The 15,045-nt window shown below is 51.6% G+C and overlaps 1 protein-coding gene across 1 annotated transcript in view; it reads left to right on the forward strand.

Annotated features, from left to right (window-relative positions):
- The window catches only part of LOC119104516 (netrin receptor UNC5C), a 104,346-nt gene extending 91,890 nt beyond the window's left edge, over positions 1–12,456 (forward strand). Inside the window, exons 8-20 of the mRNA XM_037228231.1 lie at positions 3,547–3,693; positions 4,058–4,201; positions 4,708–4,887; positions 5,323–5,436; positions 5,660–5,800; positions 6,401–6,564; positions 7,179–7,305; positions 7,856–7,968; positions 8,806–8,952; positions 9,429–9,614; positions 10,126–10,232; positions 10,638–10,739; positions 11,116–12,456. Coding sequence (XP_037084126.1) covers positions 3,547–3,693; positions 4,058–4,201; positions 4,708–4,887; positions 5,323–5,436; positions 5,660–5,800; positions 6,401–6,564; positions 7,179–7,305; positions 7,856–7,968; positions 8,806–8,952; positions 9,429–9,614; positions 10,126–10,232; positions 10,638–10,739; positions 11,116–11,287 — 1,844 coding nt within the window. The 3' untranslated portion in view covers positions 11,288–12,456. The remainder of the gene's footprint in view (positions 1–3,546; positions 3,694–4,057; positions 4,202–4,707; positions 4,888–5,322; positions 5,437–5,659; positions 5,801–6,400; positions 6,565–7,178; positions 7,306–7,855; positions 7,969–8,805; positions 8,953–9,428; positions 9,615–10,125; positions 10,233–10,637; positions 10,740–11,115) is intronic.
- Positions 12,457–15,045: the final 2,589 nt, after the last annotated feature.

Here is a 15,045-nt window from a genome sequence, read left to right on the forward strand (position 1 = left end):
CAAAGGAATGGAATGCACGCTGGATAGATTGATCTCCAGAGATGGCATGTTGTGCTGTTCGTGCATCGTCTTTCGTCGGATGTATTGGTGCTTAACGAATACGTCTAAAACTCGGCAAGGATAGCAGTCGCAAAAAATGTTCTATGTGATTTCACTCTTCGGAGCGGCTGAAGTAACGGCTGGCTGAGACTTATGTCTAGTGCCAAGTCAAATGTAAATCACCGCCTCAAGCTAGCGAGGGTCGCTGGAGGATCCAAAAAGTATCCAAAACGCCGTCAGCGTGTCCCGAATCAGTCGGATTGTCAACCCAAAAAGTCTAAAAAAATCCCTAAAAGTCGCGTGAATTTGTACATCCTGCACACCCACCGGAATACCTCCCCGCTCTCGCCGCTGACCTGTCGAATGTAGTCGCCGACTGACCCCGCCCGGCCAGTCCCTGACCGCGCGCCGTACCGACACGAGGCGTCTCTGGAAGCGCCGCCGGTCACCCAGCTCGCTGTTTGTTTTCCCGCCCAGATGCGTATCTCTGGCGAGAGACAATGTCGGCGCGGCGCGGTGCGCCGCATAGGAATCAGCCGCGCCGCTGCAGGTGAATGTTATCTGCGCCGCGATCGCCGCGGCATGCCGCTTGGCGCGCTGCCGACGGGGAGGGGAGGACAATGCGGAAACTCGGGAGATGCGCCTCTTCCTGTCAGGCATGGAACCTGCATTTAGAGGAGCGGAAGATTAAGTGCTGGCATGTGGGATTATCTGCGGCCGGCGCAGTGGTTGCCGCCTTTTTAGTTCGACTGCTCTGTTAACTGGACGGCCAAAGCGTCATCTTTGATGATATGATAAATAAGTTTCAGAGTCTCGCAGAGTTTCAAAGAGTCTTTCAGAGTCAAAGAGTCTTTTAGACGCAAAGAGCCTTTCAGAGTCAAAGAGTCAAAAAGTCAGTATTGTCCGTGGCGGTGTCCTATCTTTTGATAAGCGTATGTGCTCAATGTAAGTCGTTTCAACGAAGGTTTTGGCAAGATGCGCATGGGATGCATCGAGGTCGGTAGATCGGTAGATCATCATCATCGGTAGATCGTTGAGCGTGGTCTCATGTATACGATATTTTCCAAAACGGCATGTCGGCATCTAAGGTCGAGTGTAGGAGGAAGCATTAGGTAACCTATGTGTAGACAGATGTGCCAGACACATGTAAACCATGGCCATGGCCATGTTTCGGACATTGGGTTGAGACAGTTCTTTGAAAGTGCAGGCAGTTACTTGGAGGGTATTTTCAGCACGCACCGCGGTGTTGCACTCAAATTCGATGCTTTGACATTAACGCTTTGACATATAACGCTTACGACCATCGTCCACCGACGCGACAGGTGGTGATAACCTAACACAGCTAGGTCATTCAGACACCAAAGTCCTCTTTGGAGCTTAGTCGTATTTTAATCGGCATACGTTGAGTTCAAGTGGGACAGACTTTGTGTGGTGTGGGCAGATTCTGTGGCCTCACTGTTACTGGGACCGGCGTGGTGCCTTCCCTCACGTAATAGGTGTTCGAGCGGTTGTGGTGTTGATTCTCCATATGAAAGTGAGGGCATTTTACAAAGCCAATTTCCCAGATATTTTGGAATTTGTCACTCCTTTCGCGCTTTGCCATGGTAAGATTATCCCCTTGTTGTTTGCAATATTATATATTCAAGCCTTCCAGAATGATGCCCTCGAACCAACTAGGGCCTCGTTCATGAGCCGTCGGATAGCAGGCCGCTCAAGTCTCAATGACTTGTCATCCGCCAGTAGCGCGTCGATGACCGAAGGAGGTAAAAAAAACATCCGTGGCGGGCCACGCCAGGTAACATCACGAGCGGCGGTCAACCGTCGCGTCCCGGATCGCTGGGTCGTGACGTGACGAACCGTCATGAGCCGCGAGCGGCGCCATTGTCACCTCAAGCGGCGTGCCGCCTCGCTCGTGGCACACGAATCACGGCGGGGAGCTCGCGGCGTCGCCATGGCGACGTCTCTAACAAACCGACTCTGCGTTCTCCGGTTTCACCGGCATACAACCCGCGCACGCGCCCAGAGCGAGACTTTTGTGGTCTTTTTGTAGTTGCTCACGCCTCGGTGCGAGTCAAACCAAACGATCTGGCCTATGGTGTAAGCGTTTGAAGACCACTGTTGCGCGTAGGTGGTTACGTGCTGTTGGAAGGTCATTCTTGCATGTGGAGCCCAAAACCTTTTTTTCGGAGCCCAAAATATTTGTAATATATGCTATTGAACTAGTACTCGTTTTCAAATTCATGTAAATCTCTCCCTCTGAGTCTGTAGCTGTGTTCATCGTTGGACCACCGCTGCGGGCGTCTCTTCTATCCCCCCCCCCTCGCCCTAAGACTATTCACGGCAATGGCGAAGGAAGGCCGGCGAGGGTCCTTGTTTCTCTTCCTCGCTCTGTCCACGGCAGTGGCAAAGGAAGCCGAGAGCTCTGCGATCCCAAGCATCATGTGTCTCCCCACCGCGCCGTCAGCAGCAGCTGCGACCGACTCCGCCCTCGACATGGTCTGGAACGGGCGCGCCGTGGGCCCAGAATAATCGTCCATTGTTCGCCGCCCTGAACATCGAAATCGGCTTTGGTGTGGTCATTAGAGCAGGCATGGGCAGCCACGAATTGAAACACGCCGCCGATGGGGTGGTGTTGTCGGCGGCACGTTTGCGGTCGTGGGACTTCGCCCACCACTGCCACTTCGTCAGTTTTAATACCTTCGGTCTTTGTTCTCGTCAGTCGCCATCGTGCCATGGGACAGAGCTTTCGTTCATGGCGATGTCACGGAACTTTCTCCCCGCCAACCCAGACTTAAAGGACGTGACCCCAGTGACTACTCCGAGTTTAGCTGGGTTTGGTATTAGTTCCGGCGTCTCATGACTTTGGTCACAGATCGTTTTCGTCTTTTTGGAAAAGACATTCACATTTATGTGCTCAGCCTTAGGGGAAACTCATGCTGCGAGCTGGCTACCTAGTCGTCCGAGGAATTTTTCCTGGACTTTAAAGCTTCTATATTATTTAGTACCAATGTTTCATATCCTTCACTACCATTGCTTCATATCCGTCTGTAGCAATGCCTCAATATCCTCACATTGCCACACGGTGGTCTGACGTTGTGCCTGTGCTGCGTTGGCGCGTGCTGCGTTGTGGTGCGACTACACGGTCAGTCTGGGCGGTCTACAGGCGTAGTTTGACATGGTCTGACATGGCTCTGAGGGCTGTTTGGCTGGTGTCTGTGTTGTGCGTACATGTCTTATGTTTGGCTGGTGTCTGTGTTGTGCGAACATGTCTTATGTTTGGCTGGTGTCTGTGTTGTGCGAACATGTCTTATGTTTGGCTGATGTCTGTGTTGTGCGTACAGGCCTTATGTTGGCATGCCTCGTGTTGTATTGCATTAGCTCTAGCGGCGACACAATCTAACGTCGTTGGCGCCATTGGTGACAGTCTGAAGTTTCCTCCACGTTGGTTTGGCGGAGTTCTGTATTGTGTTGATGCGTGTTTTTGACATGTGTTGTGTTTTGTTGCAGCGGCTCGAGCGGTGGCGCAGTCGGACGTGGCGCTGTATGTCGGTCTGGCGGTGGCCCTGCTCGTCTTTCCGATGATCGCGCTGATCGCCCTGAAGCTGTACCGACGCAAGGGCCGCGGCCAGAGCATGTACGGGCTCACCGAGAGAGGTGGGTCAAAAGTTACAGGTTCGGTGAGATGGGTAACAGTTTGCACAGCATTAACTCATCAGAAGACGAGAGAGGTTGCCGAAAGAAGAGAGACGATGTCTTACTTTTGGAGGGAGCTGGGACTGGTCAAACGATGATGCAGCGGCAGCCTATTTGCGCGCTTATTTGTGCAATGGCCGTGGGTGATAGTGCAAAGGCTGAGATGGAAGTTTCATGAGATTTGAGAGGCAATAGATTCATGAGATTCAAGTCATCCATGTATTCATTGGAACATCTGCAGGGCTTACAGGAAATCTCTTTTTGAGAAGGGTGATGATGCTTCCTTAACCATACATTCATGTATCCATATTGAAATCTATTTCAGACTACGAAGCTCGCTACTACGACAATTCGAAAAAGCAGCTGGGTTATGCGCCTGACCTGACATCTAGCGTTGCCATCATGAACCCGGCGGCGCCCAGTCTGAACAACGACTATTCCTACGGCGACCCGAACAGCAACAAGACTGGTCAGTCGAATCTGACAACACCAAAAAAGAGTGTTATGACATTAATTTCACTTGTACCTTGATGCACAGTGTACGTGAAATTCCTGTCTCTAGAAATGCTAAATGGAAGGACAAATCGCAATTTGGAGACGGGCATATGGGCAACGTTCTCTCAATTCGTGCTAAATGTCTGCCATACTGAAGTTTGATGCACAGCTGTACATATCTGTCAAAGTGTGTAAATGTAGAAACGGGAAGGTCATTGTGAACAGCTGTGAAGTTAACTATGGTTACTTAGGAGCACACAACTTCGTAGATAAAAAAATTATTTGTGTCATCACATTAACATATATTTGAGCATGACTCGCAAACCTATCCATATTTTCTTCAGAGCACCATGCCGACAGAAGAGACTCTAATACACGACAGGCTGCCCAGAGTACCCACGTGACCTGCGTAACTGCCTGACCGGCAGTCTTGCCTGACCCCGTGACTTCGGTGACCCCTGTGATCTGCGTGACCTGCAGCGCTCCTGAGCTCGCCATCCGAGCACCACTACGACGAGCCGCACCTCTTTTTGGTAAAGCACATGGACGCGGCACAGTATTCTGGCGGGGACAGCGATCAGGTGGCGCCATCTCTGGCGAGTCGCGGGAACCCCAACTCCGACAACCCGCCGCATAGTTCTTCTTCGTACTGCAGCTCGCGTGAGTGAAGCTTTCTGTGGTTTTAACGAGCCTGTGAGTGTCATGTTGTTTTTTATGTTGCAGATCTAGTAGTCACATGACACAATGACTGTGAAACAACGATCTATTCGTGGCGCGTTCAACACCAATGTTCATCGGTCGCGTAGCTGCCAACGATGTCTGAGTCAGTGATTAAGGCGAGACATTTTAGGTGGGGTGTTGGCTTCGGGACACACATGTGGCAATCGACAGGAATATTCTCGGAAAATCCCCATGTTTTAGGTTTAACACGGTCATTGTCAAGCCATATTGTATCATTCGTTCTTCGTGAAAAACTGGAGTGCAGATACAAATGCATGGTGTGCTACCTTAATGGCATGGCAGATCGACGAAAATAATGGAGAATGTTTCCATGCAAGCTTGCCAGTCTTCCAACCCGCAAACATTTATTTTCAGCCACATCACGACCCAACTCACTGTATGATGTCGAGCCGGCGTCCTGCCGCCAATCACTGCTCTCGGCCACCCTGCCATCTGGTGTCAACCCGGACAACCTCGAGTTCGGCACGGGTAAGGACAGTGCTACTTATTGGAATCGTTAAAGGGTTGCGCGTCCGCAAAGGAAGGATACCAGCTGCTGCTCATATAAGCAGTTGGCTGTTCTCAGAAGCACTCATCGACATAAGACGGATATGCGCGTCTTAGGTGTGAATGCCTCGTTTTGTACCTCCTCGTTGTTTTGTTTCGAAGTCACTCGCGCGCTTCGAGTAACGTCACTTCCGCGTGTTTCCAGTGACGTCAGCGGGAGCGGCGCTTACCCTGGCGGACGCGGGCGTGACGCTGATGATTCCGGAGGGGGCGGTGGCGCCTGGCCAACGGGAGGAGGTGTACCTGGCCGTGATGAGTGACGCCAAGGATCGACCTCAGCTGGCAGGTCAGGCAATATGGCAGCCCGGGTCAGTCAATGTGGCAGCCCGAGTATGGGCCGATGCGGCAGCTCAGGCAATATGGCAGCCTGGATACCGCCCGACGCGGCTGGGTGTGCGGCCGGCAGGGTATGCGGCCGGCAGGTCATGCGGTCGACAGTGTGTGCGGTCGACAGGGTGTGCGGTTGGCAGGGTGTGCGGTCGGCTGGGTGTGCGGTCGGTAAGGCGCGCGAGATGTGGCTTAGGAAGGTGAAGATGAGCGTGATTTGCTGTAAAGTGATGCGTTAAGCGTAGTTAGCTCTGGTGCGAACGCACTGCGATATCAAGAATGCTTATCGGCTTCGGCATTTTCGTGCAAAGACCGCGTTGATGCTGCTGAACTTTCTGCGGGTACCTGGGTTGCGCTCTCCTGATCTGCAGAGCAAGAGTTGCCTGTTCTCCCGGGCATTGTGTTTGTTTGTGGATCTGGCCGCGCCTGCTCGGCATATCAGTGAATTACAGCCTTTTTTAGATATTGTTGTTTATAACCTCGATCTGATTTGGCCTGTCATGTCTCCTTGATCTGACCTTCGCTACCCTGACCTGACCTGACTTGACCTGCGCGGCAGACCACGAGACGCTGCTGTCGCCGGTGGTGCTGGCCGGACCGCCGGGCGCCCAGTTTCTGAAGCCGGTCGTCCTCAGCTTCCACCACTGCGCCAACCTCAAGACCAACTGGAACGTGTCCGTGTACGGCTCTGAGAGTCAGCCGGACGAACCGCCGCAGTGGGAGGTCAGTGGCCATGGCCTTGGGGCAGGTCATGCATGGGTCGCCGGGTTCGGGTGGTATATCCTTGGCTATGGGTCATACACTGATAGCATTAGGTCATGTTTTCCGCAAGGGACATAGGTTCTTGTGTCTGGAATATGCTCAGGATTGCGCTCCTTACACTGCGGTTTTGTTGTGAGGTATCTTTGAGGGTTTGACATCTTCCGTTGGTTTTATTGTCCAAGTTTGCTTTTGACTTTATTTTTTCATTACTCTTGTCGTAAGACGTTCTGCAGTTTACCACCAGTACCTAATTCAGTATGAACATTCTCTGGAGAAAAGTTCTTCCCAATGGTTGATGCGTAAATAAGCCTCACGCGCAGTTGACATTCATCTGTCCGATCTACAGCCGGCCCCGAACAGCCGCCACAAGGATGCTCATTCCATCCGCGCCCAATTTTCACAGTGCCTGTCTGTGCGTTACACTGTCTATTGCCATTATTTCATATGCTCTCCTTTGTTGTACGTCCGCCCCCCCCCCCTCGTCTCATGTGCTCCCCATCGTCCCACGTTCGTCCCTCGTCGCCTCATGTTTTCCCTGTTGTCTCACGTCCCTCCTCCCCTCCCCTCCCCAGCAGAGCGTGGTCATGCTGGGCGAGGAGACGATCAACACGCCGGTGTACACCCAGGTGGACCAGAGCAAGGTCCACATCATGACAGAGTGCCTGCAGCGCTTCGTCCTGGTCGGCGAGCCGACCAGCAGCGGTGAGCGCGCCGCTCGGTGGCACGTGCCATGGCGCCAGCAGTGTCATGGTGACGCATTACACGCTTTGTTCAGTCACGTGGTGCGTACGCACTATCTGTAGCGACAAAGGAGCACGTGACGACTTCAGTTATGCGCTACACACACAAGAGCTGCGCAGTAGCGTGGTTGGTACATGACACGTGGCCTAGAGCGTGCCGTAATTCATTCGTGTCGAACTCACCAGCAGTGGCGAGGAAAAGCAAAATTTTGTTAAATTAACGATTTGCAACTGGCGGAATGCTCCCCAAATATATATATATTCATGTTTTAACCTGAGGCTGTTTTTTACGGTGAGGGGGATGTGATCAATGTTTAGCACATGATGACATAGCGTCAAAGAAACAGGATGGAAAACATGGTTCTACACTAGATTTGCCGCTGAGGTAAGCAATGAAAAGCAGTGCGAGATCATCAAGTTGAGCAGATGGCGTCATCTTTAGCAGCAGATAAACCATAACCAGCCGTTGCCACTGGCGCTGTCCTTGCCATAATTTGCCACTGCCGCCACAGGTCCGGCGGTGAAGAATCTCAAGCTGGCGGCCTTCGGACCTCGTCTGGTGCAGGGCTCCACCGAGTACTGCATACGCGTCTACGTCATCGAGGACACCAAGGCCGCCTTCGAGGTAAGACCGGCAGTGATCCGATGACGTTACAACGTGACGTCACTTCGTGTATCGGACCCTACCGACGGATGCTGATATTGGTAGAGATTACGGTCGTAGGAGTATTTTGGCGCCTTTCGCCCGTGGGGCTTACGCAGGTTTGTGTGACAATTTTATATTGATATCCTTGAGAGACAACGAGAACAAAACACTCGGCGTTAATGCATTTAGTCAATCTGTTATTGTTTGCCTTTTTTTACGGGATCTTTTGATGTCCTCGTTCCATCAGTTGGTGAGGTAAGGGCTGTTCCAGGCTGCTTTTCAGTAGGCAATGGCAGGCCCAACGGTGTAACGCTTACGATGTTTTCGTCATTGGACTGGATTATTATTATTATATTATTATGTATTGGATAATATTTTTAGTTCGATCCCCTAGTGTAGTGTCGCGTTGTTCGCTGGTTCTAACTCGACCACCATTGTGACATACGGCTCGCTAAGCGTACGCATCTGCAAGCCCCTAGGCACAACCGCACAGTTGTGACCACGTGCCGTGGTGGAAAACCCAGGCATCGGTGCATCCTGCCTTCTCGAAATACCGGCTCGCTTTGCGTCCACCACCATCCGGTGTTTACGCTCGCCGTCCGCTACTGTTCTGACACATGAAACCTCTGCGTTTTCTTGAGCGGTGCACTACGCTTGCGACCGGGGACTGGTTCATGATACGCTAGCGATTACATGATTCAGTTGACACTGGCGACTGTTGCCTGAACCGGGAATCGAACCCGGGCCTCCCGCGTCGAACTGCGAGACCCTGTCAACTGCACTGTGACGTCTCATAACCACTGTCTCGTTCCTCAGAGCGTGCTGCAGCTGGAGAGGAAGCTGGGCGGCCGGCTGCTGGACAAGCCGAAGACGATGCTGTTCCAGAGTGGAGGAGCCAGCCTCTGTCTGGCACTGGAGGATCTCAGCCTCGGATGGAAGTGCAAGCCGCAGGGCGACTACCAGGTCGGTTGGGTCAGAGGTCGAAGTTGTGGGTGTGGTCAGAAGAGCTCGGTCAGAGGTTAACCCATTGGTCAGCTCTGCGCCGTCAGATTTGTTCCGTTCGTGTAAGTAAATGTTCTTGGCTCTTGTATTACGTGGCCGATGCGTCGGTCACATGCCATGCCCCGGAATGAACTTTAAAATAAAAGTTGTGGTCAGTGCATATACTCCTGGTTTGTCCAGAAGTGTGAACATATTTTATTACCTTAAAGGAATATGCTGTGCTAAGTTTCACGATAAGGGTTGGAATAGATGAAAACCCGTGGCAACGTAAGATGCGTTGAATTGAACCGGCACCGTGGATTCTAAATCATGGGTAGATCTGGCTGTGCATATGCATTGCGATAAATAGTATCTGCCCCAACCTATTTGCACTATGCTGTGCCGCTGCTAGCACCAGCTCGTACACGTGCCGAGCTCACGGACGCGCGTCCCCGCAGGAGATCCCGTTCCGGCACGTGTGGAGCAGCACGTGTCCACTGCTGCACTGCTCCTTCAGCTTGGAGCACGTGGGCCACGTGGCGGCACGTGACGGCCTGTCGTTCTCGGCACGCGTACAGGTGTGCCAGAAGGGCAGTCAGACACGGCGCCAGATGCTGCGGGTGTCCTCCTCCGAGAGCAGTCAGGTACGAGGAGCGTGCTCGCTCAAAGACGTGGCTAAGGGGAAGGGGGCCATAGGTCATGACCGTGGACCATAGGGCTGTGCCCCAACATTGTCCGTAAGACAAGAGGTGTATGGAATGGTTTTGCAGAACTTAAGTCCGATTTTGCAGGGTTTCGTAGAAAATTTTGCCTCTTACCCTGGAAAAAAACAGAAACTAATTCTTGGTGCCTGTTCTGGCAACCATGATATGGGCATTAGGTGCTGCCTCAGTGCAGGAAGCAATATCCTCGTAAGCTGAGTTATCGTTTCTACTGCTGACGTTTCGACAGGAATGGCAATTGTTAAAGAAATGCACTCCTTCTTGCGTCACGCAGCGTTCTCGTGGAGCACTGGCAACTGCGTGAGTCACTTATCCGCAAAGTCTCAGCGTGACCTGGGAATCGAACCCGCACCTCCACGCGTGCATCGAGCGCCGTTCCAACTGACCGCCTCCACCGCGTGTGACCGTGCCCCGCGGCCGCCCGTGCGCGCAGGTGTCCAGTCCACTGCCGGCCCGGCCGACGCCGTCCACGGTCTCGGCCAACACCACCGGCTCCTCCTCCGGCTCGTCGGTGGTCGCCCTGGACAGGAGCAGCGGCAGGTGAGCGGCGCGTCGCCATTCTTGCTGAGCCACCCGCTGTCGGCGTGTACCGTGCGGCGTAACAATGTTATCTGCGAAATAGCCGTAAACCCCTGGTTATGAATGCATGGCAAATTGCGAGATAATAACCCCTTAGCCTGGCAGTGGACGCAAAGTGTCTCCCCATTTTCTGTTGATGAGATGCGGTGTCTTAATTCATATGTACGGTACTTGGGTTCTCTCCAGAGCACTGCGGAGGCGTATGGCATCACTTGTGGGTATGATGTGACTTTGATGCACCCGACAACGAGCGTAGTGCCCACAAAGTGTCCCATGAAGTGTCAAGTGATGTTCAGGCGTGGCGAAGCGAAGTGGAAGTGTGACGATACATGTGACGTCACACTGACAGTGTGCCCGCGCTGCCAGGTTGTCTGCCGACACCCGACACAAGCTGTGCCAGTGCCTGAACCCGCCCAACTCGCGGGGAAATGACTGGCGCATGCTGGCGCAGATGATGCAGGTCAACAGGTGGGTCGGCGCTGTCAACTGGCTTATCTATTGAGGCTTTTAACAATTGTGAAGTGATTCACGTGGGAAAAGACAAAGTGGTCGATGTGTAGGACGAACACAACGAATGCGATAGATGAGGATTGAGAGCTGTGTCTTTAAAGTTGGTGGATAGCGTTAGGCTTGTCATATATGAATTAGGAGATGTGTGTGAACCATATATGTACAGCCATTCAGATAGCTGCACTTACGATATTTGCAAGACCGGTTTGGTATAGATATAGAGAATCTGCAATAAAATATTGGCCATTCGTTTTCTGAGCTGTGTGCTCAAAGCCCATCTTATTTACAGGTGCAGAAACCAGTCGGGTAATGAGGGTGCCCATTGCATTTATAGGTACATCAACTACTTCGCCACAAAGAAGTCGCCGACGGATGCTATCCTGGATCTTTGGGAGGCCCGGCACCCCGAGCAGTCGGCCAGCACTGAGCTTCTCAACATCCTGAGGATCATGGGACGCGAGGACGCGGCGCAAATCGTCGAGGCTCAGGTCGGGCCGCGGGTGTAACCTTGAACGATGCGCGCCGATTGGCTGAACCTGACGTGCAGTGATCTGATTGGTCGGTCCGCCGGTCGCGTGACGCCGCGACTGGTCGGACAGACGGCGAGCGAACTGTGATTGGTGGAAATGCTGTCGCGTGGTGGCGCGGTCCCGCGTGATTGGTCGAACGTGGTGGTGTCCTTGAAACTCGTCAAGCCAGAGGTGCGAAGACCCCGAAAGATATCTCACCTGGAATCTACCATCGGTCAACCCTGCCAATGTAAGCATGCGCCTGCCAATTACCAGTCGATATTAATGCTCGCGCAACCCGCAGACGCCGCGCGCGAATTCCTCCAGCTTGGCGAATCCACCAGCGTTGCTGGCGGAGCTTGGCTATCCGCTCGGTATGTGTTCGTGCCACGCGAACGGTGCGAGTGTCGTCCGTGTCCGCCAAATCAAAACGACTCACGCGGGCGCGTATGGCCGATGTGATATTTTTATATTTGTACATTTGTAAGTGAGCCGCTGCCTGTGTTGGGCCGCTGGGTTTTCGAGCGCCGTTAACAGTAGGCTATTTCTGCGTATTTATAGATTGTTAAGCTGTACAGTTGAACGAGTGCCGAGAAAACGGTGTCCCTCTTCCGCGGACCGTGTTTCCACAGGCATAACGCTTTCCGAGAGCGACACCACATGCCGGGCAGTTGAGAGCATCTACCGCCGAACTTGCGTCTTCCAAATCAGTTGCCAAATATCGACGCACGCCCGCCCGTCGTGACTAAAATGAATCCATAAACGCGACTGAAACGGCGCGCCAAGAACGCCTACGTCAACGCGGTCTCCATGGTAACCGTTCCGGAGCTGTTTTCCTTCCATTAGGATGATGGCCTATCTCCTGCCACAGGGAAGCTCGAATTCTGGGCTTGAGAGCAGTGTGTGTGTATGTGTGTGTGCGCGGATGTGTGGGTGGATGTGAGATTGGCCGCGAGGTCCACCGAAGAAGAGACGTGCAATGTTTTTAGGTGGAGTGCCGACGGGGGCGGTCTTGCGTTGTTGGACCGACAGCCGTGTTTCATGTTCACGTTAGTGTCGCTTGAGCAAGTGGGTGGTCGCAGTGCGTGAGCGACCTCCGGTAGTGCCTATGCCCAAGTGAACTAGTCATTTGATTTCTGTAGCTGAATATATTTTAAACGCAGTGACGTCACTTTGATTATTTTAATCGTGCGGTGGCGGTTTTGTTGAATTACACGACATCAATACGTGATACACGAAGGATAGATGCACTAAAGAATCCGTGAGATAAGGTTCTGGACGGTTTCGGAACACATTTTTTGCACTGCTTGCTGTCCATTTCAGCTAATCATTACTGCACGCTTTGCTCTGCTCAAGCGAACATCAATCATGTGACAAGCTTGACCTATTTCGATAGCATCAGCGCCGCTCACCGAACAATGTGAGAGGTGGTGACGTCATTTGGTGGAAACAAAAGCATGTTAGTACTAGTAACTAAGGCGCTAATAAACCATTGGGCCACGGGCAGGTCCACCTGATGACACTTCTGGCAGGTTTTGGCAAAGTCGACAGATTGTACCGATACAAAAGTGTAAAAAAACACACCCTGTGTTGAAAACCGCATGGAAATTTTTCTTCGGTGACCACAAAATGAAATTCCACGGTAGATTTCTTGGGACACTAAACAAATGTAACATGATGTCTTGAGTGACAAAATCCACATTAAATTCGTCATACCTACGCGAACTCTTGCAAGATCACCACGTCGAAGTCCGAAGAGGAACCAGCGATGTAATGACCCTGTTATCTGTAAGTACTTCTTGTAGAGCTTTAAACAGTGCAAGAGCCAACGAGGCATTGCAATGAACAGGTGTCCATCAGCCTCTCTCCCCCCCCCCCCTCGTCCTGCTGAGCTGAACATACAATGGGCGTGGTGTCTGATCCGCTTCAGGTTCAGAGCTGCAGTTATTACAACCATACAAAACCCGCCGGGTCCACGTTTCAAGTGGCGGAATTGCTGTATCTCCGCAAGTTCCTGACGCTGCACAGCGGGCACTCAGCAGAGTTTTCACTTTTTAAAGTCGGTAGGGGTTTGAGGCAATCAAGTTGACCTCATTTTCTCCCCAAAGCATGATTTGCTCTGTGTACTTCGTCCACCTTGATTTGTGTCCCTAATGCCAAAATTGAAAGCAAAATGACAGGTATTTGGTCAGTTCTGGAGCTTTATGCTGCAGAATGACTTCATTTGAAGCTGGTGCCATAATAATGATGATATAATATGAAAATATCGTGATGATAGTGCCAGCTATGCGTTTAGGTACGTAGTGTGTCAGCAGCTGAGAGACACTTGCTGCATTTTATTCCAATGTTCGTTTTTTTGCTCATATACATAGGAGTGAGGGGCAGACGGCTCATAAGAGCACTGAAGGGGCTCATGTCAGCATGGGGGGGGGGGGAAGCACACAAGTATTTAAAGCTACATCCCCGGTACTTATGGGTGCTTAGCCCACCAGGGCTTGGATAAGGCCGGGCGATGCTATGAGTCCTGTGATAACGGGATCTCCCCAGGAGTACGATTGCGTTTTTGACTGGGCAGGTAGCTCACCGGGTTGTTGTTTCATGATTCTTCATAGTCCTGCAGCTCTGCACCTCAAAGTGTTGCTCAGAGTCAATGCTTAGTGAAATAATGGATGTCTCACGGAATAGCGTAGTTCCATGATTCTTCATAGTCTGCAGCTCTGCACCTCAAAGTGCTGCTCAGTCAATGCTTAATGAAATAACGAATGTCTCACGGAATGACGTAGCTTCATGATTCTTCATAGTCTGCAGTTCTGCACCTCAAAGTGTTGCTCAGAGTCAATGCTTAATGAAATAACGAATGTCTTACGGAACGACGTGGCCTCGAACGCGGTTCTTGTTCTGCTACAGAACGACATTACTCGGGTTGGCGTAACCTGTCTCTTTCCTTTTCTGTATGCCCGTTAGCAAAGGCTGGCTTAATGTACTCGTAGCTTTTTCCTGATCCAGCCAGAAGAAAATTCCCCTCATCACCCCCGATGTGACTTTAGGTTTGTCAAGGAAAACTAATTCATTAATCTGAGGGTGCCAATGAAGGCGGAACGGAACCATGCTGTATCTAGTTTTCACCTCATATTTTCGAAAATCCCGGACTATCATCAGATCGGGAGAACCTTGCAGTAGTATAACTAGAACGCGGCAATCCTCTCAGCTTTAGACGCCGAGCTCAGTAAAATTTGATGGGTAGACTGAGAATAAAGCAGTCCGCTAGGAACAAAACTAGACGGTGCGTGAAGACACTGTAAAGCGGGAGACGCGGTAGGTGTGTCTCGCTTTTTTCGATATCGGTTTCTAGCTTAACTATTATGACGCTTCTGGATATCGTCTCTCTATTGTTCATGAACTTGTATCTCAATTTCACCTTCTATGTGCAAAACTTACGAAGTGAGACGGTTGTCTAAAGGAACTTCATCTTCTCTCTCTCTCTCTCTCTCTCTCTCTCTCTCTCTCTCTCTCGCTCTCTCTCTCTCCTCTCTCTCTCTCTCTCTCTCTCTCTCTCTCTCTCTCTCTCTCTCTCTCTCTCTCTCTCTCTCTCTCTCTCTCTCTCTCTCTCTCTCTCTTCTCCTTCTCTTTTTCTCTCTCTCTTCTCTCTCTCTTTCTCTCTCTCTTTTTCTCTCTTCCTCGGAGGCTGGACAGAATCCAATCCCTCCCTCCTAATCCCTAATCCATTCTAATCCGTCCGTCAGTTCTTAGCTAGC

The sequence above is a fragment of the Pollicipes pollicipes genome, unplaced genomic scaffold (genome assembly GCF_011947565.3).
Source record: "Pollicipes pollicipes isolate AB1234 unplaced genomic scaffold, Ppol_2.1 Scaffold_6052;HRSCAF=7182_pilon_pilon_pilon, whole genome shotgun sequence".
NCBI classification, from domain to species: Eukaryota; Metazoa; Arthropoda; class Thecostraca; order Pollicipedomorpha; family Pollicipedidae; genus Pollicipes; species Pollicipes pollicipes.